Below are 26,580 nucleotides of genomic sequence, written 5' to 3'. Positions count from 1 at the left end.
TGTCTATATATATATATATATGTATATATATATATATATGTATGTATATGTGTGTATATATGTATATGTATGTCTATATATATATATATATGTATGTATATGTGTGTATATATGTATATGTATGTCTATATATATATATATATATATATATATATATATATATACATATATATATGTATGTATATGTGTGTATATATGTATATGTATGTCTATATATATATATATATATATATATGTATGTATATGTGTGTATATATGTATATGTATGTCTATATATATATATATATATATGGGAGAATATACAAATAATAACAACAGACGAGGACAGGTGGTGTAAATAACAAAAGTATATATTAGTATGACGCTTGGGAATACGGAAAGTCTTTGACGTTTCGAGCTACGCTCTTCAACAGAAAGAATACGGAGACAAGGAGAAAAACACGGAGAAAAAAAATTGAATAGTGTTCAGTCAACGGTCAATCATAATAATGGCCGATCATAACAATGACTGACCGGAAGTTAGAAACTCTTATTTCAGGAGAGCTAAGAAAGGGGGAGATAACAAACGGTGATCGGGAACGAGGGGCTGTGTGTGGGAGGTAGAATGCTGGTGATCTTGACGTATGTAGTGTGAAAATGGGGAAGGGAGAAAGGGAGTTAGTAGTTGGTCAGTTGCAGTGTGTGCATGGTGTGATGCGAGGGTATTGGTGTGGTGTGCGTGGTGTGATGCGAGGGTATTGGTGTGGTGTGATGTGAGGGTGTTGGGAGGTGGGGAAGGCACTGGTGGAGTGTGGGTTAGGCTTAGGGTGGGGTAGAGGTAGGGGTCTGTGGGTAGGGGTGGGTGGTGGGTGTAAGGAATTGGATGGGGTGGAGTGGGAAGGTAGAGTAGGAGTGTTGGGGTGTGGTGGGATGAGCTTATGAGAGGGTGTTGAAGAGGAGGGAGAATGGGAAGGTGGATGTAAGAGAGGGGGAAGATGGGTATGGGAGGGGAGAGGAAGAGAGGAGAGAGGGTGGGTATAAGAGAGGGAAGGTGGATTAAGAGAGGGGGAAGGTGGGTATGGGGGGGGAGAGAAAGAGGGGAAGGTGGGTATGGGGGGGGGGAGAAAGAGAGGAAGAGAAAGAGAGTGAGAGAGAGGGAAGAGGGGTATGGGGGGAGAAAGGGAGGGTGAGAGAGGGGAAGAGAGTGAGAGTAAGGGTGAGAGAGTAAGAGTGTAGAGAGTAGGAGAGTAAGAGTGTAGAGAGTAAGAGTGAGAGAGGGGGGAGTACGAGAGAAGAGAGTGAGAGAGAGTAAGAGAGAGGAGAGAAAGAGTAGGGGTGAAGAGAAGTGGGAGTGGAGAGAAGTATGAAGAGAGGTGAAGAGACATACAAAGAAGTAGGAATCGGAGCAGGAGGTGGGGGAGGGGAGAGATGGGTGGTAGGAGGGAGGGTGGGGGAGAGAGACAGGAGGAGGGGGTTAGATGAAGAGTGGAGGGGAGTTGAGCCCATGTGGCGCAAAGGAGCGAAGATAGAAGATTAATCCCTGTTCACGGCGCAAACGGGAGTCCGGATGGCCCCTGTGCATGGACAATCCAAACACAGACAGGTGTTGCCGCAAGGAGTGGCCGGCAGAACGGAAGTGGCGTGACACCGGGGTGTCATTGCCGACGTTGATATCTCGGAGGTGTTCCGCGAATCGGTCGGCCAGGCGGCGCCCCATTTGTCCGATGTACAGGGATTGGCAGAGAGAGCAGGAGAGGCAATATATGATGTTGGTAGACGTGCAGGTGAAGGAGTCGGTGATGCGATAGGGTCGGTGATGGGTGCTGGTGAGGAGGGTGGTGTTGGAGAGGTAAGGGCAAGTGCGGCAGCGTGGGCGGGAGCAGGGGAACGAGCCAGGTTGGGAGGTTGGGTTGGGGAAGAAGCTGTGGACCAAGAGGTCCCGTAGGTTGTGGGCTCGTTTGAAGGAGGGGAGGGGTCGATTAGGGAAGATGTGGGAGGTGGAGGGGTCGGACTGGAGGCGCCGAAAAGCTCGGAGAATGGAGCGTTGGAGGGGTAGGGTGGTGGGATGGTAGGTAAGGGGAAAAGGGAGGCGGGAAATGGCAGGGCGGGTTTGGGGGGAGAGAGCAGATGCACGGTCCACAGAAGTGCTCTGGCAAGGGCGGTGTGGATGGTGGTGGGTGGATATCCACGCAGGCTAAAGTGGTGAGCCATGAGTTGAGACTGAGTCTCAAAGTCATGGCTGTCGCTACAAAGTCTGCGTAGACGGAGGAATTGGGAATAGGGGATAGAAAGTTTTGTGTGTCTAGGGTGGGAGGAGGAGAAGTTGAGATAGGAGTGTGAGTCTGTGTGTTTGTAGTGGATGGAGGTGCTAAGGGCGGAGTGGAGGATGCTGACCGAAATGTCGAGAAAGGGGACAGAGGTGTCAGAGACAGTACAGGAGAAGTGGAGGGCAGGATGGAAAGACTGAACGAAAGAGAGGAATGAGTCAAATGTTCGCGGGAGAGTGAGGTGGCACCGATACAGTCGTCGATATACCGACCGTATAGTTCGGGAGTGGGACCAGTGAAACTGGAGAATATTTGGGCCTCAACATAACCAACGAAGAGGTTCGCGTAGTTGGGGCCCATTCTCGTCCCCATGGCCACTCCCGAGACCTCCTGGTAGATATCTCCCGCGAACGAGAAGCAGTTGAGAGATAGGACAAGTTCGGCCAGACGAATGAGTGTGGAGGTGTCGGGTTGTGGGTTGGGGCGTTGGTCTAGAAAAAACTTCAGGGCACGCAGCCCCTCGTCGTGGGGGATCACTGTATAGAGGCTCTGGATGTCTAGAGTGAAGAGAAGCTTAGAAGGGCCGGGAGGGAAAGAGAAAGAGTTGAATAGACGAAGCGCGTGGTTAGTGTCATGAATGTGGGAAGGGAGAGAAGCCACTAGGGGGGCGAGGACACGGTCTAGGTATTTTGAGATAAGCTCGGTGGGGCAGTTGCAGGCGGTGACGATGGGGCGGCCAGGGTTGTTCGGTTTATGGATCTTGGGGAGGAAGTAAATGGTGGGGGTGCGTGGGGTGCGAACAATAAGGTTGGAGGCGGTGGCGGGGAGACGGGAGGAGAGGATGAGGTCATGGATAGTGGAGGACACAGTCTGTTGGTAGCTGGGCGTGGGGTCGGAGGGCAGAGGGCGGTAGAATGAGGTATCTCGAAGTTGACGGAGAGCTTCGGTCTCGTAGAGGTCCGCGCGCCATACTACCACGGCTCCACCCTTATCAGCCGGTTTTATGATGATGTCCGTGCGGCGTCGGAGGGATCGAAGGGCCGAGAGTTCGGCTGGGGAGATGTTGAGTCGAGATGGACGCCTGGAAAAGTTAAACCGGCCCACAGCGCGTTGGCAGGCGCCCGCGAAAAGATCAACTGCCTGGAACTGGCCAGGAGCAGGCGTCCACTGGGATGGTCGTCGGCCCAGGTCAGTGAAGCAGTCCTCGTTGGGTGCGGGTGGCGTGTTATGGAAAAGCGCACCCAACCTAACGCGGCGCACAAAGCTGTGGACATCAGCACGGGTTTGAAATTCCTTGCAGGATGGAGTGAGTGGGATGAAGCGCAGACCCCTATTGAGGACGGAGCGCTCCGCCTCAGAGAGAGGAAGATCTGGGGGAATGGTAACGACAGGCTGAAGTGGAGAAGGGGTGGGTGGAATAGAAGTAGGAGGGGATGAAGTAGGGTTAGGAGGGGCGGTCGGGATGGTGGAGGGCTGGGAGGGAGGGGGTGGAGTGTGTGTGGGAGAGGCAGGGTGGTTGGGTGTGGGTGGGGAATGCACATCAGGGAGGGAGAAGGGTGGTGGAGGGGTTGGGGTAGTGGCATCGGGTGTAGAGGAATGGAGGAGTGAGTGAAGTTTGCGGAGCTTAGTGTCGGTAAGAAATGCATGAAAGAGATGATTAAGTTGAATGATAAAGCGCAATGTATTGTGAGCATGGGAGGGTGACAGAGAGGAGAAAAATATGGAAAAGGCTGGAGGAAGAAGGCGGTCGATAGTGTGGATTTTAGAGAGATTGGAGCGAATGGTGGCCCGCATAAGGCGGTAGGATGTGGTGCGGAGTATGGGTAGAATGGTGGTAGAAGAGTGGAGAGTGAGGCGGAAACCCTTAGGGATGAGGCGGTGATGTAAGCAGCGACTGAGAAACGTAATATGACTAGAGAAACGAGTCTTCTTGAATATGAGTAAGGAGAGTCGTATAGTAGGTTGAAAGTATAGAGAGGGACGTGTGCGGAGGTATAGTTTTAGGCGGTTGTGGAGAGTGAGTTGGAAAGATTTGTAGTCAGGCATGATGGAACGAGAGAGAAAAGAAAATTAGACGTGGGAAGGAGAATTACAAAAGGTGTGGTGGAAAAAAACAAGTGTGATGAGAAAATTGGACGTGGAAAAAAGGAAAAAAAAGAAAAAAAGGGGAAAAAAACTGGAAAAGAAACTTTTTTAACAGGTGTGGGGGAAAAAAATAAAGGCATGAGGAGAAAAAACGAAAAAGGGGTTGTGAGAAGAAAATATATGCGAGGTGGGAGAAAAAAAACAAAGCAAAAAGGAAGATGGGACAATAGGGAGAAAAATGGGGTGACAGGGAGAGAAGAAACGAGAGGAGAAAAGAAAGGGAGGGAGAAGAATACAAAGTAATAGGTGCAGATTAGAGAAGACAGATTAGGAACATCCAGAGTACGAAGAGACGGTAGGTGAAGGAAAGTAAGGTAAAAAAGGATGATAAAGGAGGCTTACAAAAGTGGAAAAGTTCAAAAGTTTTTTAGACGTCGTGGTATATTGAAGCGATTTCCAATCAGAAGATGGGTCCAGTGTAATCCGTGGGTAGGAGAGGTGCAGCCGGAGGGTATAAAGTTCAGAATCAAACAGTCCAGATCCAGAAGGAAAGTAGGTAGAATCCAAAAGTTGGTAGTGTGTGATGAGAAGAGACAGGATTAGCTGGTGCGACCACGTGAGCGTGTATTATATGTGGGAGAATATACAAATAATAACAACAGACGAGGACAGGTGGTGTAAATAACAAAAGTATATATTAGTATGACGCTCGGGAATACGGAAAGTCTTTGACGTTTCGAGCTACGCTCTTCAACAGAAAGAATACGGAGACAAGGAGAAAAACACGGAGAAAAAAAATTGAATAGTGTTCAGTCAACGGTCAATCATAATAATGGCCGATCATAACAATGACTGACCGGAAGTTAGAAATTCTTATTTCAGGAGAGCTAAGAAAGGGGGAGATATATATGTATGTATATGTGTGTATATATGTATATGTGTGTATATATGTATATGTGTGTATATATGTATATGTATGTCTATATATATATATATATATATATATATATATATATGTATGTATCTATATATGTATGTATCTATATATGTATGTATCTATATATGTATGTATCTATATATGTATGTATCTATATATGTATGTATCTATGTATATGTATGTATCTATGTATATGTATGTATCTATGTATATGTATGTATCTATGTATATGTATGTATCTGTATATGTATGTATCTATATATGTATGTAGCTATCTATATGTGTGTATGTATATGTGTGTGTGTATAGTGTGTGTGTCCTCATCTAGACCTTGTGTGATGATTGTAAATGAGCATTCTCATCGTGCAAGTGAAATTGTTTATTTCCAGTCTTTTGTAATAAAAACATGTCTAACCATGGGAAAATCTTACCTTGCTTGGAAACAGGTGAGAGTTGGTGACAGGAAGGGTATCTAGAAAAATAATTTGTGCATATTTATATATATATATATATATATATATATATATATATATATATATATATATATATATACACACACACACACACACACACACACACACACACTCATACACATATATATAAGCACCCTCTGAACGTGGGACTCCACAGAAGTAATGATAAATGACCGAGAACTTTGGCTATATGCTGTACTTGAGAAGACTTGTCAAGTCAAGTGAAAGCATAGTTATGGTTGATGCCAGTGTCATGTAACTAGCACCTGTGCCAGTGGCACGTAAAATGCACCCATTTCACTCTTGGAGTGTTTGGTATTAGGAAGGGCATCCAGCTGTGGAAAACAAGCTAAATCAGAGTGGAACCTAGTGTTGCTCTCCAGCTTACCAGTTTCAGTCAAACTGTCTAACCCATGCCAGCATGGAAAGCAGATGCTAAATGATGATGATATATATAATCATCATCATCCTTTAATGTTCATTTTCTGGCTTGGGTTGGACAGTTTGACCAGAACTGGCAGGAGGAGAGCTGCACCAGGTCCAGTCTGATTTGGCTCGTTTTCTATGGCTGGATGCCCTTCCTAATGCCAACCACTTTACAGTTTGTGCTGGTTGCTTCTAATGTGACACTAATATGAGTGCTTTTTATGTGGCACCAGCACAGAGCTCTTGCAGGCCAGTCCTCTTCAGCTGGGGGAGGGGAATTAATGCTTCTGCTGTGGAGGACAGATCTTGAGGTGAGGACAGCAAGGTGCCAGATATCTCCATCTTTTGTCATCTCCAGGTTCAGTGTCATCCTTCAGTCCCATGTCTTCCTGGGCCTCCCTCTTCCCCGTGTTTTATCCACCTTCAGTGATTGGTACTCCTTTGTGGAGCTGTTGACATCCATCAGCATCACATGACCAAACCAGCACAGTCTTCTCTCTTGCATATTGCATCTAATTCCTCTTCTGCCTAACTTTTCTCTCAACATGCTAGCACTCTGTTGCACATGTATACTTACATTGCACATTGAGTGAAGCATACTAGCCTCATCCCTTTGTAACCTTTGTATGTTCTCTGCATTCAGGGCTAATGTCTCACTACTGTGTAGCATTGCTGTTTGTATACATGCACCATACAATCTTCCCTTCACTTGGAGAGAGACATCTTTGGTTGCCAACAGAGGTAAGAGCTCTCCAAATTTTCTCTGTCCCATTCTTTTTCTAGTTATTACAGTTTCCATACATCCTCCCCCACCACTAATTTGGTCCTCTATGTGGCAGAAATTATCCACTACCCCTAATGAGCCTCTGGGGCATTTGAGAAAATCAATTTCCTGAGTATCTAGTTTTTATGGCTCCTGTGTATCATCCACATATGAACACTACTTTCTCTGATAATCTTCCTATTATTCCACTATACCCCTTGTGTCCACAGCTTACACTGAGTATACTATGTGGAATTCCTGCCTACACTTTTCTTAAAAATTGAGCAGGGCCATTTACCTGTAGGAGGTAGGGTCTTATCTGTTTTCTTGCTTACTAAAATCGTAGTCTTTACTAAGTTACCTTTAAGGCCCTTAAATTCTTGGTTTTGCTTCTATACCTGGAATTTCTTTCCTAGTTTTGATATAGAATCTGCTATGAGGGCAAAATCATCAGCATACAGTAGTTTTCAGGGGTTGCCAATCTTGAATGCCTCTGTTATGGCCTGGAGGGCAATGATGAAAAGGTGGGGCCTGAGGGCTGAGCCTTGATGAACACAGTGCTTCCAGAAGTCAGTTTTCCTGGGGTGTGCAGGTCTTCCTAAGAACTATGCATTGCCAGTCATCCCAGTTCCTTGTCATCTCCTGTGTGAATCTCAGGGTTTTCAGACCAGTTTTTTGCACTCCATCCATGTCTTCCTGGATCTCTCTTGTCCACAGGCTTCAGCCATGCTTAGTAATCAGCGCTTCTTTAAAAAGCTGTCCTCATCCATATGCATCACATGTCCACACTAGCACATTCTTTCTTGCACATTACATCTGATTTCTCTTATGCCCAGTTTTTTTCTCATCGCACTTATACTACATCATTCATGCATGCTTACATTGCATGTCTAATGTAACATAGTTGCTTCATTTCTTTCCAGTTTTCATAAGTCCTCTGCTTTCAAAGCCTATGGCTTACTACTCTGCAGCATTGCAGTTGTATCACAAGCATCACAGTCTCCCATTTACTCTGTAGGAAAAGACTTTTGTTGCCAACAGTGACAGTAGCTCCCCAAACTTTCTGAAACCCATTCTTACTTTGGTTATTATACTTTCAGAGCAACCACCTCTCTTGCTGATTACCTCTCTTATGTAGCAAAAGCTATCAACTACTTATAGTGAGCCATCCAGGCATGCAAGGGAGTCTATTTCCAATGTATTCATAGTATGTATTACTCCAGTGCACCCGTCACATATGAAGCTTATGTCTTCTGCTAATCTGCTTTGGATTCCACTACATCTCTTGTGTTCATAGCTTACACTGTGCTCCCCTACCCTCACTTCATCTTGAAGACCATAAACAGGATTTGAATCTGCAGTTATCCATGTAAATGCAATCCTTGTGTCTACTTTTCTCTGCCTTTTTTTAAAAACACACGCACACACACTTTTGGCTACATTTCTTTTGTGATCTACTTCTTGAAAGTTTTGTGCTACTTTATCAGAAATAGATCTGACAACCCCGGATCAGATACTTTAATAGCTGTGCCAAAATTTGTATGAAGTTTTTCATTGTCTGGAGAACACAGGTTTTGATAGATTGAGTTATTTTCATTTTTTGGTGAACAAGTGGTGTGTGCTGTTTTTCTTAGTTTGGATGTCCATTCTTACTATGAAACCATCACCTTTGGGAACAAAATTAGTGCTTAAATAAACTGAGGCAAGCATAATAATAATATACTTTATCTTTTATTACTTTTAATCATTGGACTGTGATCTTCTGAGCTCTTAGCTTTGACACAGTATTTTGTCTGGTACTTATTTTATTGATTTAAGGACGGGAAAAGGCAGTCAGCATAAAAAGGGACATTTTCATTCACTTAATTTTTTTTGGACGTCCCCCCACTATCTCTCTCTCTTCTCTCTCTCTCTCTCTCTCTCTCTCTCTCTCTCTCTCTCTCTCTCTCTCATACATATTAAACAAGCAGGCATGATTGTGTGGTAAGAAGCTTGCTTCCCACTCACATGGTTCTGGGTTCAGTCTCACTGTATGGCACCTTGAGCAAATGTCTTCTATAGCCTTGGGCCAATTAAAGCCTTATGAGTGGATTTGGTTGATAGAAGCTGAAAGAAGCCTGTTGTATATATATATATATGTGTGTGTTTGTGTGTGTACATGTATGCGGATGTGTTTGTGTGTACATGTGTGCAGGCATGTGTGTGTGTGCATGCGCATGCATCTTTGTGTCTGTGCTTGCCCCCCACCACTTGACAACCACTTGACAACTGGTGTTGGTATGTTTATGTCCCTGTAACTTAGCAGTTCAGCAAAGAGACTAATAGAATAAGGATAAGGTTTAAAAAAAGTAAAACGCACTGGATGTTGATTCGTTCAAATAAAAATTCTTCAAGGCAGTGCCCCAGCATGGGCACAGTCTTAATGACTGAAATGAGTAAAAGCCTTTGGTTGACCTGAGGCTTTGGCAAAAGATACTTAAGGTTGTTATACATTAGGATTGACATCCCAAAACAAAGTGAATGCAAAGTAAACTTCATAGGCGTAGGAGTGGCTGTGTGGTAAGTAGCTTGCTTACCAACCACATGGTTCTGGGTTCAATCCCACTGCGTGGCACCTTGGGCAAGTGTCTTCTACTATAGCCTTGGGCCAACCAAAGCTTTGTGAGTGGATTTAGTAGACTGAAACTGAAAGAAGCCCGTCGTATATATGTGTATATATGTATGTATGTGTGTGTATATGTTTGCGTGTCTGTGTTTGTCCCCCCAACGTCGCTTGACAACCGATGCTGATGTGTTTACGTCCCTGTAACTTAGCGGCTCGGCAAAAGAGACCGATAGAATAAGTACTAGGCTTACAAAGAATAAGTCCTGGGGTCGATTTGATCGACTAAAGGCGGTGCTCCAGCATGGCCACAGTCAAGTGACTGAAACAACTAAAGAGAGAGTAACTGTACTCCTGAATAAAACTCAGTTTGAATGCTTGACCACATAAGTATACGAGGTGTGCAGTACCCTGTTCTCAAAGTCACAGTTTCTCATATGATGAGGTCATGGAGAGAAGAGGGAAGAATTGTATTCTTTAATTTGGATCATAAATTTTTTCTATTTGTTTCATTATTTTATGTTTTTATTTCAGGTGGGTTTGGTAAAGTAAAACTAGCCACCCATCTCCTAACTGGAGAAAAAGTTGCCATCAAAATAATGAACAAGCAAGCTCTAGGGGTATGTATATTTAACTTAGTATTTGCTGTATCATATTTCAGTAAACACCTTCTCTGCTCATCTTCAGATGCTCTATTCTTATCATCATCATTATCAATTAACATTTATTTTCCATGCTGGCATGGGTTGGACAGTTTTGACAGGATCCGATGAGTTGTAGGACTGCATTGAGCTCCAGTGTCAGCTTCGGCATGATTTCTACAGCTGGATGCCTTCCTAATACCAACCACTTTACAGAGTGTGCTGGGTGCTTTTTCTGTGACACTGGCACTAATGAGGTCAACAAGTAACTTGCAAGAAAAGACAAAGCCCCCTCAACTGAGTGTGTTTGTATTTGAGAGAGAGGGGGAAATGGCTTTATGCCAGGTGTTGAGAGGCTAAAGTATGACAGAGGGACAAGCACAGATGTCTTGAAATAGTTAAGATATCTGACTACTCCACATTATATAAGCATAAGTAAGAGTAGCTGGAAAGAAGATGATGGCGGCATTGAGGTAGTAAGGCAGTATTTGAAAGTATTCAGTGCATAATATAAAAGAGTCAGAAGAAATATCACAAGACATTTTGTCAGATTCTCTAACAATTTTGCCGAGCCAACATCCTGTACTAGTACTTTATTGTATCAATCCCAGAATGATCGTTTGAGCTCTTGAGGTTGTGTACTGTACCTTTGTTAGGCTTCCTATATGGGTAATACTTACCTGTACTGAGGTCTAAGGTTATATCTAAGATATAATGTGTGTGTGTGAGTGTGGGGGGGTGGGGTGTTAGTCTCTTTGCCTTGATGTTGTGCTACAATTGTAAACAAGTACCACTGTCATGCAAGTAGTGACCTTCATTTCCAATCTTTTGTGGTAACATGTCTGGTTATGTTGAAACATTATCTTAGAAACAGATGAAGGTTGGCCATTGGAAGGGCTTCTGGCTGTAGAAGATCTGCCTCCACAAATTCTGTCTGACCATGTGAGCTTGAAAAGGTGAATATTGAAACAATGATGATGATGCAGTTCTCATGTTCTCCAGCCTGTTGCAGATATCAAACTATATATTGTCTGCTGCACCTGTTAATGCTATTTAGAATGCAGTCTCTTCTGCTTTTTTGAACAACAAAATCCTTTGTTGAACAGTTTCTCTCCTTATATGGTAGACAGAATTCTCCCTCTGTTTTAACACCATAACCTTACCATTGGTTACCTTGAAGAATGTCAACTGTTACAAGCATTTGGGTCAAGTTTCCAGTCAGAGGTAACTCAGTACACTATTTTGTATCACAACAACATAAGCTTTCTTTCTCCCTTACCAGTCTTGGAAGTCCCGGAAAAGCCATATCCATTGTCTGTTTTCTATATTAATTGTGCTCAATATTTTTGACATTATACCCACTGGAGATAAAAAAGAAAGTTAAACAGATTAAATGAAAAATAATTACTAGGTGCAAATGGCATAGAAACTTAAACCACACTGTTCTATATTTAAGAGATGAGGAATTATTTACATTATTTACATTTGACGGATATTCGTCCTCATCTTGTTTGTTGTTAACACGTTTCGGCTGATATATCCTCCAGCCTTCGTCAGGTGTCTTGGGGAAATTTCGAACCTGGGTTCTCATTCCTATCGATGTTACTATTATTATATTATTATTATTATTACTATTATTAATCAGGTCGCTGCCGTGAATCGAACTCGGAACCTTGGGGTTAGTAGCCTGCGCTCTTAACCACTATGTTGAAAATTTAAAAGAGTAGGAGTGGCTGTGTGGTAAGTAGCTTGCTTACCAACCACATGGTTCCAGGTTCAGTCCCACTGCGTGACACCTTGGGCAAATGTCTTCTACTATAGCCTTGGGCCGACCAAAGCCTTGTGAGTAGATTTGGTAGATGGAAACTGAAAGAAGCCCATCGTATATATGTGTATATATATATATATATGTATGTGTGTGTGTATGTTTGTTTGTGTGTGTGTAGGTTTGTGTGTCTGTGTTTGTCCCTCCAACGTCGCTTGACAACCGATGCTGGTGTGTTTACATCCCCATAACTTAGCGGTTCAGCAAAAGAGACCGATAGCATAAGTACTAGGCTTACAAAGAATAAGTCCTGGGGTCGATTAACTCGACTAAAGGTGGTGCTCCAGCATGACCACAGTCAAATGACTGAAACAAGTAAAAGAGTAGATAACTATTGCTTATTTTTGTTTTAATCCTCTTTGTGTGTAACAAAACTATGAATATCATGTTTTCCAAAATCCTTTAGTTATGGATTTTGTAAAACCTTAATTTATATTTTTGAAAATTCACAGGGCACTGTTTGAGAACACTGTCTAAACTATAAAAAAAAATTATATAGTTTTCATGTTAATTTGTGGCTTATCAAAATACCAGCCCTATTGACCCTTTGGTTCAGAATTTCCAACTATTGAAACACAGGACCAATTCCTTATCCTCTTGATAATTTTACTTCTACCCATTGAAACAAGGAAGGTACTTCAAATGAAGTTGTTCAATATGTTAGAAATTGCAACCAGACCTCCCTCAAATCAAATTGTACTGTTTTTTCAAAAAAAAAAAAAAGGCACATCTTAAAAGCTCAAAAAAAAAAATTAACTTGTCATAGCTTTTAATTGTTGGTCTACTTGGAGCTAAGCAATAAAAATCTCTATTTGTGATATCTAAATAGTTATATATTCTTGTTTTTTTCTTTAATTCAATAGCCTGATTTGCCACGAGTAAAAACTGAAATAGAAGCCATGAAATCTATTCACCACAAACATGTCTGTCAATTGTATCAAGTTATAGAAAATGAAGACCGAGTGTTTTTAATTCTGGAGGTAAGTTAACCCTTTTGTAACTATGTTTCCAATAAGTTGACTATTTATGTGTTTTGATTAATTTTCAGTATAACACATTTAAAATAAAAAGAATGAAATATATTATTGATTGTTTACCACAAAAATTTCGGTTCCATTATATTTGAAATTGCATTATTCTTGAGTAAATATAGTAATCAAGATTTTGGTGCCCTTATATGTTATTAATTATGCTGGTGTTTACTAACATTCATAATAATACAATTATAAGTTCTGATACATTTACCACTTCTCTTTGTTCCAGTATTGTCCAGAAGGGGAACTCTTTGACTATGTTGTTGCCAAAGACCGATTAACAGAAGCTGAAGCAAAGCATTTTTTCCATCAAATTGTTTCTGCAATGGCATATATCCATTTCAAAGGCTATGCTCACCGAGATCTGAAGCCAGTAAGAATTTCTTTATTATAGAAGCTCAGGGATTTCAATTAATTTTCTTTTCCCACTAACTGCATAGAAATGTAACTTGAAATTTTGTGAAGAGTTTTTTGTTAAAAACCTTTTGAGAAACCAGTCTTGGTGAAACCATGAAATCTCAGTTGCTCTTTCTTTCACACACAAACTCAGAAGGACAGTCTGACTTCTGTCTCTGTTACTGTGTGTAAAATGAAATAGTAGTTTTATTTTTTGTGTGTACAGGTAGTCGTTGGCTTTTGTACTCCTCAGACTTATGAAAATTCAAGGAGGACCAAAACTAAGTAGACAAATTTTGAGGACTACCTTTATGTGTATGTGTGTGTGTATATAGTAATTTTATTACTTTCATCTGTTTTTTTTTTTATTTAGGAAAACATTTTACTGGATGAACATCACAATGTTAAAATCATTGACTTTGGGCTTTGTGCTAAACCTAAGGTTAGTTAAATGGTATTTTCTCTTTTGTCATTAATGGCTCGTAAAACATCAAAGCAAAATAAAGTTTATCAGTTGAAACTTTGACTTATTAGGGAAAATAGATGATTAAGTCAGATACTAAACACAAGTTACATTACTAGTAGCTGGTATGTTGACAGTATAACCTGACTAGAGATTACTGTACATTAACTACATAAATAAATGCTTTAAATTTCATAGAGTGTTGGTGTTAAGGAATTTTGGTTTAAAATCCAAAATTTAAGAGAAAATGTGATTGTCAATTGATTGATTGTAATTTCAATTTATACTGAAGTTTTAGTCAGGCCTAGAATTGAAAATGACTTACTTTGTGGACCAGATGGAAACTATTTACAGGAATCTTCTAGAAACCCATTCAAATAAAGAATTGATTAAATGAAAAACAATCATTATGAGGGACACTAAGAGGAATTACTATATTAAATCCTGGATACTAGGGATGAGAACCTTTTGCTCAAAAGTTAAATTACACCCACATTGAAATTTGAAGCTACTCATTGATGAAATTAATAAAAACTGAGTTGAAAAAATTGTTTAATCCTCAAAACCAAAATGATAATTTCATGTTACATAATTATGAATTTGTGACATTACAGATTCTTTCTTCTCCACATAGATATATTTCCTCAGGTTACCTTTGGCTCTATAAAAATTCTCTGCCTCTGTTTTCTATATAAACTATTTGTTCTTGCTGTAATCAGAAGTTGGTCAACATTAGATCCATTCAAGTTGCAATTCATAATCTTTCACCTTCGTGTTGGATTTTAACTCTTAATTCCTTTCTAGCAAGACTTAATACATAATTTTTAATTGTTTTCAATATTAATCTTGTTTTTTAGAAATGAAAAATTCTTTAATGATTGCATTTATGCTAATTTTGATTGGTTTTGATCTTTGTCAGATTGTTCAAAACATTTTGATATTCAAAAGTGTTTTCATCCCTATCGACTAAGATAATAGTTTGAAAAATTATCTTAGCTATTCAAGCATTAGTATGTTTCTGTACATTGAATATATTGAAAGCCTGTACATTGAATATATTGAAAGTACATTGAAAGCCTGTCAGATGGAATATCTTTGTTAAGACTTAATCTATTATCCAATTTAACTTTGCTGCCTCCCCCAAGGCTGCCTTTACTTGTGGTCTGAACAAAGAGAAAGCTATTCCAGTGTGATAAATAAGATGATATTTTTTGGAATGTAGACTTGCTGTCAGAACAGCAGAAATACGAGGTAAATTACATTTTGTAAGGGTTATTTACCCAGTATTTCTGCTGTTCTAACATCAATTCTGCATTCGGTAAAAATATTGTCTTATTTGTATCGTATGATGCTTATAAAAAAAACAAAAAAACAAATGGTAGTTTGTTTATATACATGCAACTATTCCAGTGTATTTTTGCAAGTCACAACATAAACACTATTTGCACTGATTCCTTCCTAGTCACTAATCAGGTCAGTCATGCATAACCTGCAATCCTTTTTACTTTCTGCATGGTACACTTAATTTCATGATTATATCAGCGCAGTTTCATTTTCATTTACATACGATAATGTGATATGTAGAAAGAAAATGATAACACCAGTTTAACAACTAAAAATTTTGAAATTTTGTGTTATTTTTGAAAAAAGTTTATTTGAAAATTAATTAAAGATATCCTATCATTTCTATTTCAAGGGTGGAATGGATCACCACTTGTACACACCTTGTGGTAGTGCTGCATATGCGGCACCGGAATTAGTCTCTGGCAAGGAATATCTTGGAGATATGGTAAGTAAAGTCTTTCTCCTCAATAATAATCGTTTCTACTATAGGCACAAGGCCTGAAATTTGGCGGGAGGTATTAAGTCAATTACATCAACCCTAGTACTCAACTGGTACTTAATTTTATCAACCTCGAAAGGATGAAAGGCAAAGTTGACCTTGGCAGAATTTGAACTCAGAACGTAACAATAGGCGAAATACCGTTAAGGATTTCGTCCAGCATGCTAACAATTCTGCCAGCACCCTGCCTTAATAATAATAATAATAATAATAATAATAATAATAATGATAATAATAATAAAAAAACAAAACAAAACAAAACAAAAAAACTAATCTAATTTCACTCACAAGTTTTGAGTCACCCCAAAACTATAGTAGAAGATATTTGCCCAAAGTGACAGCCGAGTTGGAACTATGTGATTAATCACATGACCATTTCTGCACTCTTTTTAATTCTTTAGCATTCAGATTATTTTATCAAATTTAATGATTATTTATTCAAATCATTTTGAATTAATCCAGCATTATCTCATAGCTTTGAGATTTCAATGATGTGATAATATATTTTTGGAATAACTTCCCGTGCAGGTAGCTCGTAAAAACCACCTTTTGAGCATGGTCATTGCCAGAACCGCCTGACTGGCCCTCATGCCAGTGGCACATAAAAGCATCCACTACACTCTCAGAGTGGTTGGCATTAGGAAAGGCATCCAGCTGTAGAAACTTTGCTAGATCAGATTGAACCTGGTGCAGCCTTCTGGCTCACCAATCCTCACCAAACTATCCAATCCATGCCAGCATGGAATGCAGATGTTAAACGACGATGATAATGATGAAGATGATGTGTGAGAGGCTAGTTCTATCCAGTTTGAACATAAAGCAGAATATTTGGTCTGGATATGGCCACCTTAAATGTTGAAGGGTTAAACATGATCTTTTTGTTTTATTGAATCCAGTTTTACTTTTTCCTTTTCTTAGAATCTTTGATAACTTTGCATTATCGTGATTTGTTTAGGTATTAAAAAGTGGGAATAAAATCTTCAACTCAAGTTTTCAGCAGAACATGTGCAGAGATTTGAATTTAATTGCCATCAGTTGACCACATGTTTATTTTACGTGTCATCCCTATCTTCATGAAGATAGGAATGAGCAAATGTCATCCTCTCTGTGAAAGAATTACTCGTAAACATTTGACTAATCCTGAGGTGGATGATGACAGCTTATATTGATCTCCAGCAGAATTTGAAGATGCGATATCAAAATAGTACAAACTGGTGATAAAATCCATGGGCGTGTTCAAGAATGTATACATGCCTATATTATTATTACTGTAATGTTCATAGTTTTTCTATTAATGTAGTTAATATGAAAAAACACAGAAAAATTCATTAAGAATCTATGGAGTAATGAATTTAAACTATCTACTATTGTTGTTTTTTCTGTTCCTATTTCACTTTCTGATCTGATTGACTTTTCTTCTTCATCTCTATAGGGCAGATAATGTTAAAGGTATTTTATACACTTTCACACCATGAAGGAGATCATTCTTCATAGATAATGGAGCTCATAAGTACTTCCCTTTTTTATTATTAATCTTCTGAAGAGGGAAGCAGATTGGTAGTATCGCTGTACTATATAGTAAAAAATACCTTGCAGTATTTCTCTAGCTCTTTATGTTCAGCCAAGATCACCTCTGCTTTTCATCCCTCCAAGGTCAATAGAATATATTATCTGTGAAGTACTGGAGTCAATGGTCTTGACTACCCCTCTTACCAAATCTCAAACCTTGTGTTTACATTAGAACTATTATTAATTTTCTGAAGGATATATGTTGTTTGAACAGATATACCAATCTTTCGACTGTATTTATGACCTAAGTCAACTTATTTTTGATGTAAAATCCATGGAAAAAGATCTATTAATAATAATGTCATTGAAGCTTTTGTTAAAAACTTTCATATTTTTTCTTGTTTTATATTTTGATTGCGTTTGGTCTGCTTTCATTTTTGTTAATATAATTAATATTAGTGTTTATTCTTTTATTTAAAAAAATTGATAATCTAAAAAATGTATATTACTTCTTGAACTTTTCAAAACCTTGAGACATTTATACAATATAGAAAGGTTATACACAACTTTCACAGCTTAGTAAATTAATAAAAAAAAATTCAAAGTTTATGAAGAGTGACCTCCTTTATGGTATGATTGTATGAACATCTATAATGTGTCTCTCAGGTTGAGTTGAATTAGTAACTTATCACCCCAACAGATTTGTAGCTCTCTGTCAATGAGAAATATTTTTATATTATTCTTTCTCTATTGGATTAGGCTTGATGGCTCATTGAGGAGCTCTTGAAAGAATTAACATGTGAAAAAATATGATTGCCAGTCTCTTAAATTAAGTATCCTTTCTAATAATCTTGTATCTACACCATCTCCATATTCTCACTGTTTTACTCATGTTAATCTTGTTCATTGTTATTCAGCTTAGTTTGGCAAATAAAACTCTCTTAACATCATAAAAACCAAAGCAAAAACAAAAGATACCTATTTAATCTAGGCACAAATATTCTGCATGCTCCAAACTATGTGCTTGAAAATAGATGCTACATTATAACTGGGCTATGATGTAGTAAGGACAACCAAATATAAAAATTCTTGTCTATATCAAAATTCCAGAGTTATAAAAAAAAAAAAAAAAATGCTAGCATGAGAATATGTATGCTGACTTGCATCTCTCACTCACTCTGTCTTTCTCTAAGTAAATGTCTTGATACATTGATATTTTTTAGCTGTAAAGAATTTTGGTAATGTATTTCATTATCTTTTACATTGATGTATGAATTATGATGTGTTTTTGTCTGCATGGCTTGATGCCTTATTCTCTTTCAGGCTGATGTGTGGAGTATGGGGGTTCTACTGTATGCATTGCTGTGTGGTTATCTTCCTTTTGACGATGACAGCATAACAGTGTTATGCAAAAAGATCAATGTAAGTCAAACAAAAAATTTTCTTTCTTAATATTTCTCAATTGCATCCCACTCTGTCTTTCTCCTACTTGAAGTTTTTAAAATTTATTTACTTTACTAATTCTGCTACACATGGATGCTTTGAAAGGTCCCAAGTGTGAAATGGTAGCAACATATGACAAACGAATGCCTTTATGGAGACCTGACGAAAGTTGGCAAGATCAGGCAAAGATGGCTGTGATTGTCTGGTCACTGTGTGTGTGCCATCTTGAACTTAAGCATCTAAATTAGTCTAGTGGAACTCACTCCATTGTGATGTAAGAAGAGGAAAATGCCATCACACTTACAACTTGACCACAGACACTGGCCTGGAATGTATCCAGGACATCAAGACTGTGATGTTGGTCTGAGAAGTGGGGCAGGTGGTCTTTGTTGCTGTGGCTCAGGCTGGAACCTGGCCATAATAATAATATAATAATATTGATTTCAAATTTTGGCACAATACCGGCAAGATTGTGAGATGGGGTAAGTATTTACATTGAGTATTGGTACTCAACTGGTACTTATTTTATTGACACTGAAAGGATGAAAGGCAAAGTTGACCTCAGAGTTTAAACTCAGAACATAAAGACCGATAAAACGTCGCTAAGCATTTTGCCCTGTGTGCTAATGATTCTACCAGCTCTCCACCTTATATATAACAATAATAATAATAATAATAATAATAATAATAGAATTATGTACCTCATGTACTTAATTTAGTCTCGAAACTGCTCTAATTTACTTACTTTGCTAATTCCCTTCCAGAAAGCATGTACATTATACAATCTTATTTTCTCCTTTGTTCTGTTTGAAGCATCTTCCTTCTATATTCATTACTTTTCTCTCAATTAGTTGATAATGCATTACTTTCTTCCACTTTAGGCTGGGAAATATTCTGTGCCACCATGGTTGTCTCCAGAAAGTATAGAAATTATCGACCAGTTACTTCAAGTAAATCCAATGCGCAGAATCTCCATGCGGCATCTGCTTAACCATCCATGGGTGTGTCAAGATGGGAAACCAGTGATTTGGAAGCCACAAAGTCAGGTACACTACAGTTTTTGTTATCCTATACTATTGCACATTTATATGCTATACGTTTAACCTGTGTAATTTTCTAGCTATCATCCCTACGTATACAATCTTGCAGCTAAATACCAGTAGCCATGACTGCCTATTTGACCAGGTACATATAAATATAGCAATTTTAAATCATACTTGCTAAAATTTTCTAAAATTTGTTTCACATTTGATGGAGACTACGCGTTGGCATTAGTTGTCTCAGATATTACAAAGGGAGATAACTGCTTTGATACCAAAAGTTGGTTGACGTTACCTCTTGTATGATATTGAATAAAATGTCTTATTTTAAAGTTTTCGTATTCAAATTAAAACTTTCCATCATAATTTTACAATTGAAACTTTTATAAACAAAAACACCCCAGCTATGCTAATTTTCTGTGAAAAGTCATTTGTCTAAATTGTATGATAATTCTTTGTTATTGTTCAAAATTGATTAAAACACTTGGAGAGCATATTTTATTAGAAATATGGTCACAGAAGAGTCAATATGATATGAAATTTACAATTTTCATTTAACGACGATGAAAATGTTGCTCAATGATTGTGATATTTCACAATCATTGGGAAATTAGCAATTAGCAACATCAGTTTAAGACACCAAATAAATTTTGGCACCAAAGACACCAAATAAATTTTGGCACAAGGTTAGCATTTTTATGAGAGTAAGTTAGTTGCCGGAAGAAAGACAGTTCCCATGATCCCTTTAGAGCTTCAGTGACTAAGTTCTGGACTGGATGCTATTAACAAAATGGACTGTGCTAAGTGTTCAAGGACCATGTGTTGGTGTTAAATCAGGTGACCCAAGAAAATGAGAGATGCTTGCAACAAATAGGCTTCCCAAGTAGCTACACATTTAAGCATGATGTTGGCTAATTTGTTGATTGCATGAAACCAGTGTTTTCAGTGTTGCAAGGGACCTGATAAAATATATGTAGCTGGGGCTTGGCAGTGTGGTTAAGAATTTTGCTTTGTAACCACATGTTTTGGGTTCAGTCCTACTGTGTGGTTCTTTGGACGAAGCTATTCTACTCCCTGGTACTACCTAAGTCTTGTGAGTGGATTTTGTAGATAGAAACTGAAAAGAAGCCTATTATATATATAAATGTGTGTGTTTGTGTTGACATTGTGATTATTATAAATAAATGCCATTCATTTCCAATATTTTATGAAAACTTGTCTGCCCTGAGAAAAACATTGCCTTGTTTTAAAATGGGGCTAATTTGTTGATTGCATGAAACCAGTGTTTTCAGTGTTGCAAGGGACCTGATAAAATATATGTAGCTGGGGCTTGGCAGTGTGGTTAAGAATTTTGCTTTGTAACCACATGTTTTGGGTTCAGTCCTACTGTGTGGTTCTTTGGACGAAGCTATTCTACTCCCTGGTACTACCTAAGTCTTGTGAGTGGATTTTGTAGATAGAAACTGAAAAGAAGCCTATTATATATATAAATGTGTGTGTTTGTGTTGACATTGTGATTATTATAAATAAATGCCATTCATTTCCAATATTTTATGAAAACTTGTCTGCCCTGAGAAAAACATTGCCTTGTTTTAAAATGGGGGTGTTTGTTAACAACAGGAAGGGCATACAACAGTAGGAAATCTCCCTCAACAAATTCCATCTGATCCATGCAAGCATAGAAAAACGAATGTTAAAGTGATGTGTGTGTATGGAATATTGTAAAATTAATCCAGTGTATAAATCAGAGTTTGTTTAGATGGTAACTATAATTAAGAGTGAATGGTGAAAAAGCTGTAAAAGGAGACATTTAAAAAAAAAGATTTCATTTAGTGTATAGAAAAAATTATATCCAATGTTTACTTCTTGAAGAGAAGGTTAACAGTTATTGTATTTGACTGTCAGTACTGCCCATAGTTAACGTAGAACCATTAACAAGTTATCTATAAAGGGCAGTTGTTGATGTGTGGTATTGTATGTACTCCATTCTTCACTGATCTCAAATTCAAAATAGAGGTTTTAATTAATTTAAAATAAGGATACGTGCATTTAAAATATATTTAGATTTACTATTTGTTTACTCAAGTGCGTAGTCAGAGAACGGTCAAAGGGAGATAACTTCACAAAGTCATAGCTGTTCCGTAATTTATCAAGGGAGATAATTTGTGTTTATAGCCATCCTGTTTTACCTGTTTTAAAATGGATCTGGCAGATATGTGAAAAAAAAAAAAAAAAAAAAAAACCAAAGCCGAGAGCAAAGAACAGGTCCTCAACAAGTGGTTAAATAAAATATTTCCTCTATGGTTGGAATGATTATAGCTGCATCCGGTTGCTGGTGGTGGTGGTGGCCGTATAAATAACGAGGAAAAGACATTTTACAGTGGATAAATAGTAGTGTTGCTGTCTTGGGTCTGTTGGAATACAAGATACTGTCAGAAGGTGCAGCAATCGTTGTGATCGCCATCTGAGTGCTGCTGAAGGAAGTGTTACCTTTGGAAGCCTTGTGTAAAATATATGTTGTGTGTATATGTATATCTTCATTTAGCTTTTATTTGTTTCTCTCATAAGAGTGTGGCCATGCTGGGGCACTGCTTTGAATTTTAATCAAACAAATCAGTGCCAGTGCTTATTTTTTTTAAAGCCTGTTACTTACTCTATTGGTCTCTTTGGCGGAACTGCTATATTATGAGGATGTAAACACACCAACACTGGTTGTCAAGTGGTAGCAGGGGACAATTACTGACACAAAGACACATACACACATGTATATACATGCACACGATGGGGTTCTTTGAGTTTCCCTCTACTAAATCCACCCACAAGACTTTGGTTGGCCCGAGGCTATAGTAAAAGACACTTGTCCAAGATGCTGCACAGTAGGACTGAAACTGGAACCATGAGGTTGAGAAGCAAACTTCTTACCAGACGGCTACACCTGTGCCTACAAAATACCTACGTCCCTGGGTGTTTACATAGCTACAAATGGTGAGAAGTTTGAAACAATACTCAATGCCAAATAAACATGAATTGTTTCTGATTATGAGAGTTGTAACCTCACAAAACTTTATATCCAGTCTGATGATTGGGGTGTAATATTCAAATAGTTAGATGTGAGTTGTCAGTTGTTGTAACCATAGTGTAGGCATAACCAAATAGTAAGGCGTTCATAACCTGGAAGTGTAGGCATAGTCAAATAGTAAAGGGGTTCATAACCTGAAAGTCCTGAGTTCAGCCCCAAGTGACCTCAGCTGTATCTTTGATTCAGTCAGATTTTGCGACTGAAATTGAGTTGACAACACCTGTTGGATGGGCTGTATGTGTAATTCAAAGAGCCAGCCTCTTGTCACATATATTCTGCATATCATGTTAATGGTGTTTATCTCCATAGACTGCTCAGCCGTTACACAATTATTCAACGAGAAGATAATAACAAAAGCAAAGTTTGAAGGAAATATTGGCCATTTTTCATACTGTCTAAGAGTAAGCAAACAGGAAATAACAGTTGCTACCCTCGGACAAAAATCGTGTTATACAGTGTAATCTATTAGTAGATTGTGCCTGGTTGTTTAATTATCAGCATGTCATAATCCTGATGAATCAGAGCTGACCTGCAGCTACATAATAATCCTCCTATCACTAGTATTGATCAAGTTTTGTGATGATTGTTGTGCAATGGTTTAGTCCACATTAGGCAGGCATGCCTCTTTGTCATGGGAAAATTTCTATTTTACTTTATAAATTGTCAGTTAATATAGAGATTGTTTACTTACTATTCTCATCTCCTTTGGTTGTTACCTCACTGAAATTAACAGAGAATGAGGCTTTTGAGTAATAACAATAATAATGGTTTTGAACATTGGCAAAAGTGTACAGATATTTTGTAGAGGACGATCTAGTTGATTAAATTAACCCAAGTATTTTACTTGTACTTTGCTAACCACAAAAGTTTGAGAGACAAAGTTGACCTGGATTGGGTTTGAACTTCAAATACCTTTTGTCTTTTATTTGTTTCTGTCATTTGATGGCAGCCATGCTGGGACACTGTCTTGAAGGGTTCTTTAGTTAAACAAATCAAACCCAGAACTTATCTTTTTAAGCCTAGTGTTTATTCTACTGGTCTCTTTTGCCAAACTGCTACATTATGGGGACATAAACACACCAATACTGTGGTGGTGAAGGGGCACACACACATACACACCCACACACACACATACACATAGAGGATGGACTTCTTTCAGATTTTCATCTACCAAATTCACTCACAAGGCTTTGGTTGGTCTGAGGTTGTAGTATAAGATATTTACCCAAGGTGCCATGCAGTGGGGTTGAACCTGGAACGATGTGGTTGGGAAAGAAGCTTCTTACTACACAATCACTCTTACACCTATAAGCAAATATCACAAGGTTGCTGTGGGGGAAATATTACCTTACTTGTGTTGGCAGCAGGAAGGGCATCAAATGATGTTGATGGTAGTGGTAAGATAAGCAATTTGATGAGAGGAATTAGCTGACATTATTGTTCACAGAAGGGTTGAATGTAAAGTCAACCATGGTGGTGTTACTCAGAATGTTAAGTGCTGTAATAAATACCACTGACAAAGTTAATTTCTTGAAGGCAATATAGGCACTTTTATAATAGAAAATCTGTAGAGATGACCTTTACGTGTGATTTAAGTGCACTGCTAACACAGTAGTACATGGTATTGACTTTTGAATGTTTAATATACTTTGTCGCATACAAGTCATTAATATTTATGTACCAGCTTCCAGGAATGTTTTTAATCTATAAACTGCTATATGTAATGGCTATTTAAGCAATGAGTTTGTGGACGATGAATGGGTTAGATGGATGCTGATGAAGGAAAAAAACTCCCGAAATATGGCATATACATCCATTAACCATTTATTCATCTTCGATCTTATTTATATCTGACGTCTCAGATGCAAAACGTAATAAAATCAGTACTGGCATTAATTTCTCTAGAAAATCTGTGGAGACGACCTTAACACATGATTTAAGTGCACTGCTAACACAGTAGTACACGGTATTCACTTATAAAAGCTTTCAATATATGTTGTAGTATATGGTTGCAAAATGAAATACCGTCTGCCTACAAGTCTTTAATACGTTCAAATCATCTTAAAAAGAATAAAAGAACTATTGGATTATCATCATTATCATCATCGTTTAACATCTGCCTTCCATGCTAGCATGGGTTGGACGATTTGACTGAGGACTGGTGAACCAGATGGCTACGCCAGGCTCCAATCTGATTTGGCAGAGTTTCTACAGCTGGATGCCCTTTCTAACGCCAACCACTCCGAGAGTGTAGTGGGTGCTTTTACGTGCCACCGGCACGAAGGCCAGTCAGGTGGTACTAGCAACAGCCACGCTCGAAATGGTGTACTTTACGTGCCAGTGATCGTTAAATGCCTAATGTATGAAAATAAAACGGATGGTCATGAGTGGAATGTGTTTATATCGGTTTGTTGTGATCAGAGTTGATCTGAGTTAAACAACAACAGTATTGATTAAGGGAGTTAGCTAACTGAATTGATTTCAATACAGGACTTAATTTATTCAATGGATAAATGGCCAAGCAGGATTTGAACTGAGAACGCAGAGCAGCAAAAGTAAACTGTTTAGTCAATGCTAATATTTTTAATGCTCTGAACATCAAATATCTAACTGATAATATGTGGTGAGGAAAAGATAACATTAGCTCAATTAGAGAGGTTATTTAAAAAAAATATGCCAAATACGGGGGACAACTCTAGATATGTTTCTATTTTTTACTCCTATTGGTCATTCTCAGCAAAAGATGATATCGATGTGATTGTCAAAATAGCCATGAAAGAATCACTGAGAGAGAGAGAGAGAAAGAGAAAGAAAGAAAAAAGGAAACCCAGCATATTTAAAATAACAAACCATTGAAGTTGATTACTTAGAGACGCTACCGGCATGAAAAACTATAGTGTTACCTTATGTAAGAGGATAGCAATTTGAGAGAGATTTTGCTGCTAGTTTTTATTAACTCGGATTTAAATGGTGTCAATATAGTGGTGAGATCGCTCCAAAACTATTCAGTAATTTGTTTTCTCAATTCGGTAGGAAGTAATTCATTTATTGCAAAAATAAAATTTCAAACCAACAACCTTAATATTAATAGCGCTTTTGTGAAGTTAATAAGTTGTCTCCCTTAGCATAACCATGGGAGATAACTGCTTATAGAATTAAAAGAAAAATTATGTAGCATTTTCTCAACCACTTTGTTAAAGCTAACGTATGAATTAAGGTAATCCAGCGGAGATCACACCATCCCCTTCCTACGTCGTAGACTGGATTATACTTTCGAATGTGATCTTGTTTCAAAGTTAGAATATTTGGAGGAACCTTTACCAATTTTTTCTGGATAATCGAGACATCTTGGTGGTTTAGTCATTAACTTGACATAAAAGTTGTGATGTGATGTGTTGGTGTATCATTAAGAGAGGGAAATATCTTGCGTTTCGAGCAGACCTATTCATCTCGTATCTTTTTTAATGAATAATCCAATGCTATAGAATTTTTAGTCGTAAAATTCATGTTTTGTGGAAATCATATGAATTTTACAACTTACTTTAGAGCATTTTTGGCCCATGCAGATAGGTGATTGCTCTGGTGAAATCTTTCAATGGTCCTTATTGAAAGAGAAAAGTGTGATCCTTCACTGGTGGGCGAACATTTTTGAGAACTTCTGAATTGTGTCCGCTCTACGGACCCCATGGCACTTGAAGAGATTCCAGATCTTCCTGTCCTGACAGAACTTGACAGCCACCAACACTTGATGAGGTCTAACAGGCCATCTACGACC

At 38.5% G+C, this 26,580-nt stretch overlaps 1 protein-coding gene across 1 annotated transcript in view; it reads left to right on the top strand.

The window, feature by feature from the left end:
• LOC106868720 (maternal embryonic leucine zipper kinase) overlaps positions 1-26,580 on the top strand; it is a 92,294-nt gene that overhangs the window by 20,366 nt on the left and 45,348 nt on the right. Inside the window, exons 3-9 of the mRNA XM_089353993.1 lie at positions 10,067-10,152; positions 12,862-12,978; positions 13,262-13,405; positions 13,802-13,870; positions 15,588-15,680; positions 18,567-18,665; positions 19,568-19,732. Coding sequence (XP_089210119.1) covers positions 10,067-10,152; positions 12,862-12,978; positions 13,262-13,405; positions 13,802-13,870; positions 15,588-15,680; positions 18,567-18,665; positions 19,568-19,732 — 773 coding nt within the window. The remainder of the gene's footprint in view (positions 1-10,066; positions 10,153-12,861; positions 12,979-13,261; positions 13,406-13,801; positions 13,871-15,587; positions 15,681-18,566; positions 18,666-19,567; positions 19,733-26,580) is intronic.

This window comes from Octopus bimaculoides, chromosome 6, assembly GCF_046866305.1.
Source record: "Octopus bimaculoides isolate indiv1 chromosome 6, ASM4686630v1, whole genome shotgun sequence".
Classification (NCBI taxonomy): Eukaryota; Metazoa; Mollusca; class Cephalopoda; order Octopoda; family Octopodidae; genus Octopus; species Octopus bimaculoides.
Note: the sequence above shows the minus strand (reverse complement) of the source record. Positions and strands in the feature narration are given on the sequence as shown.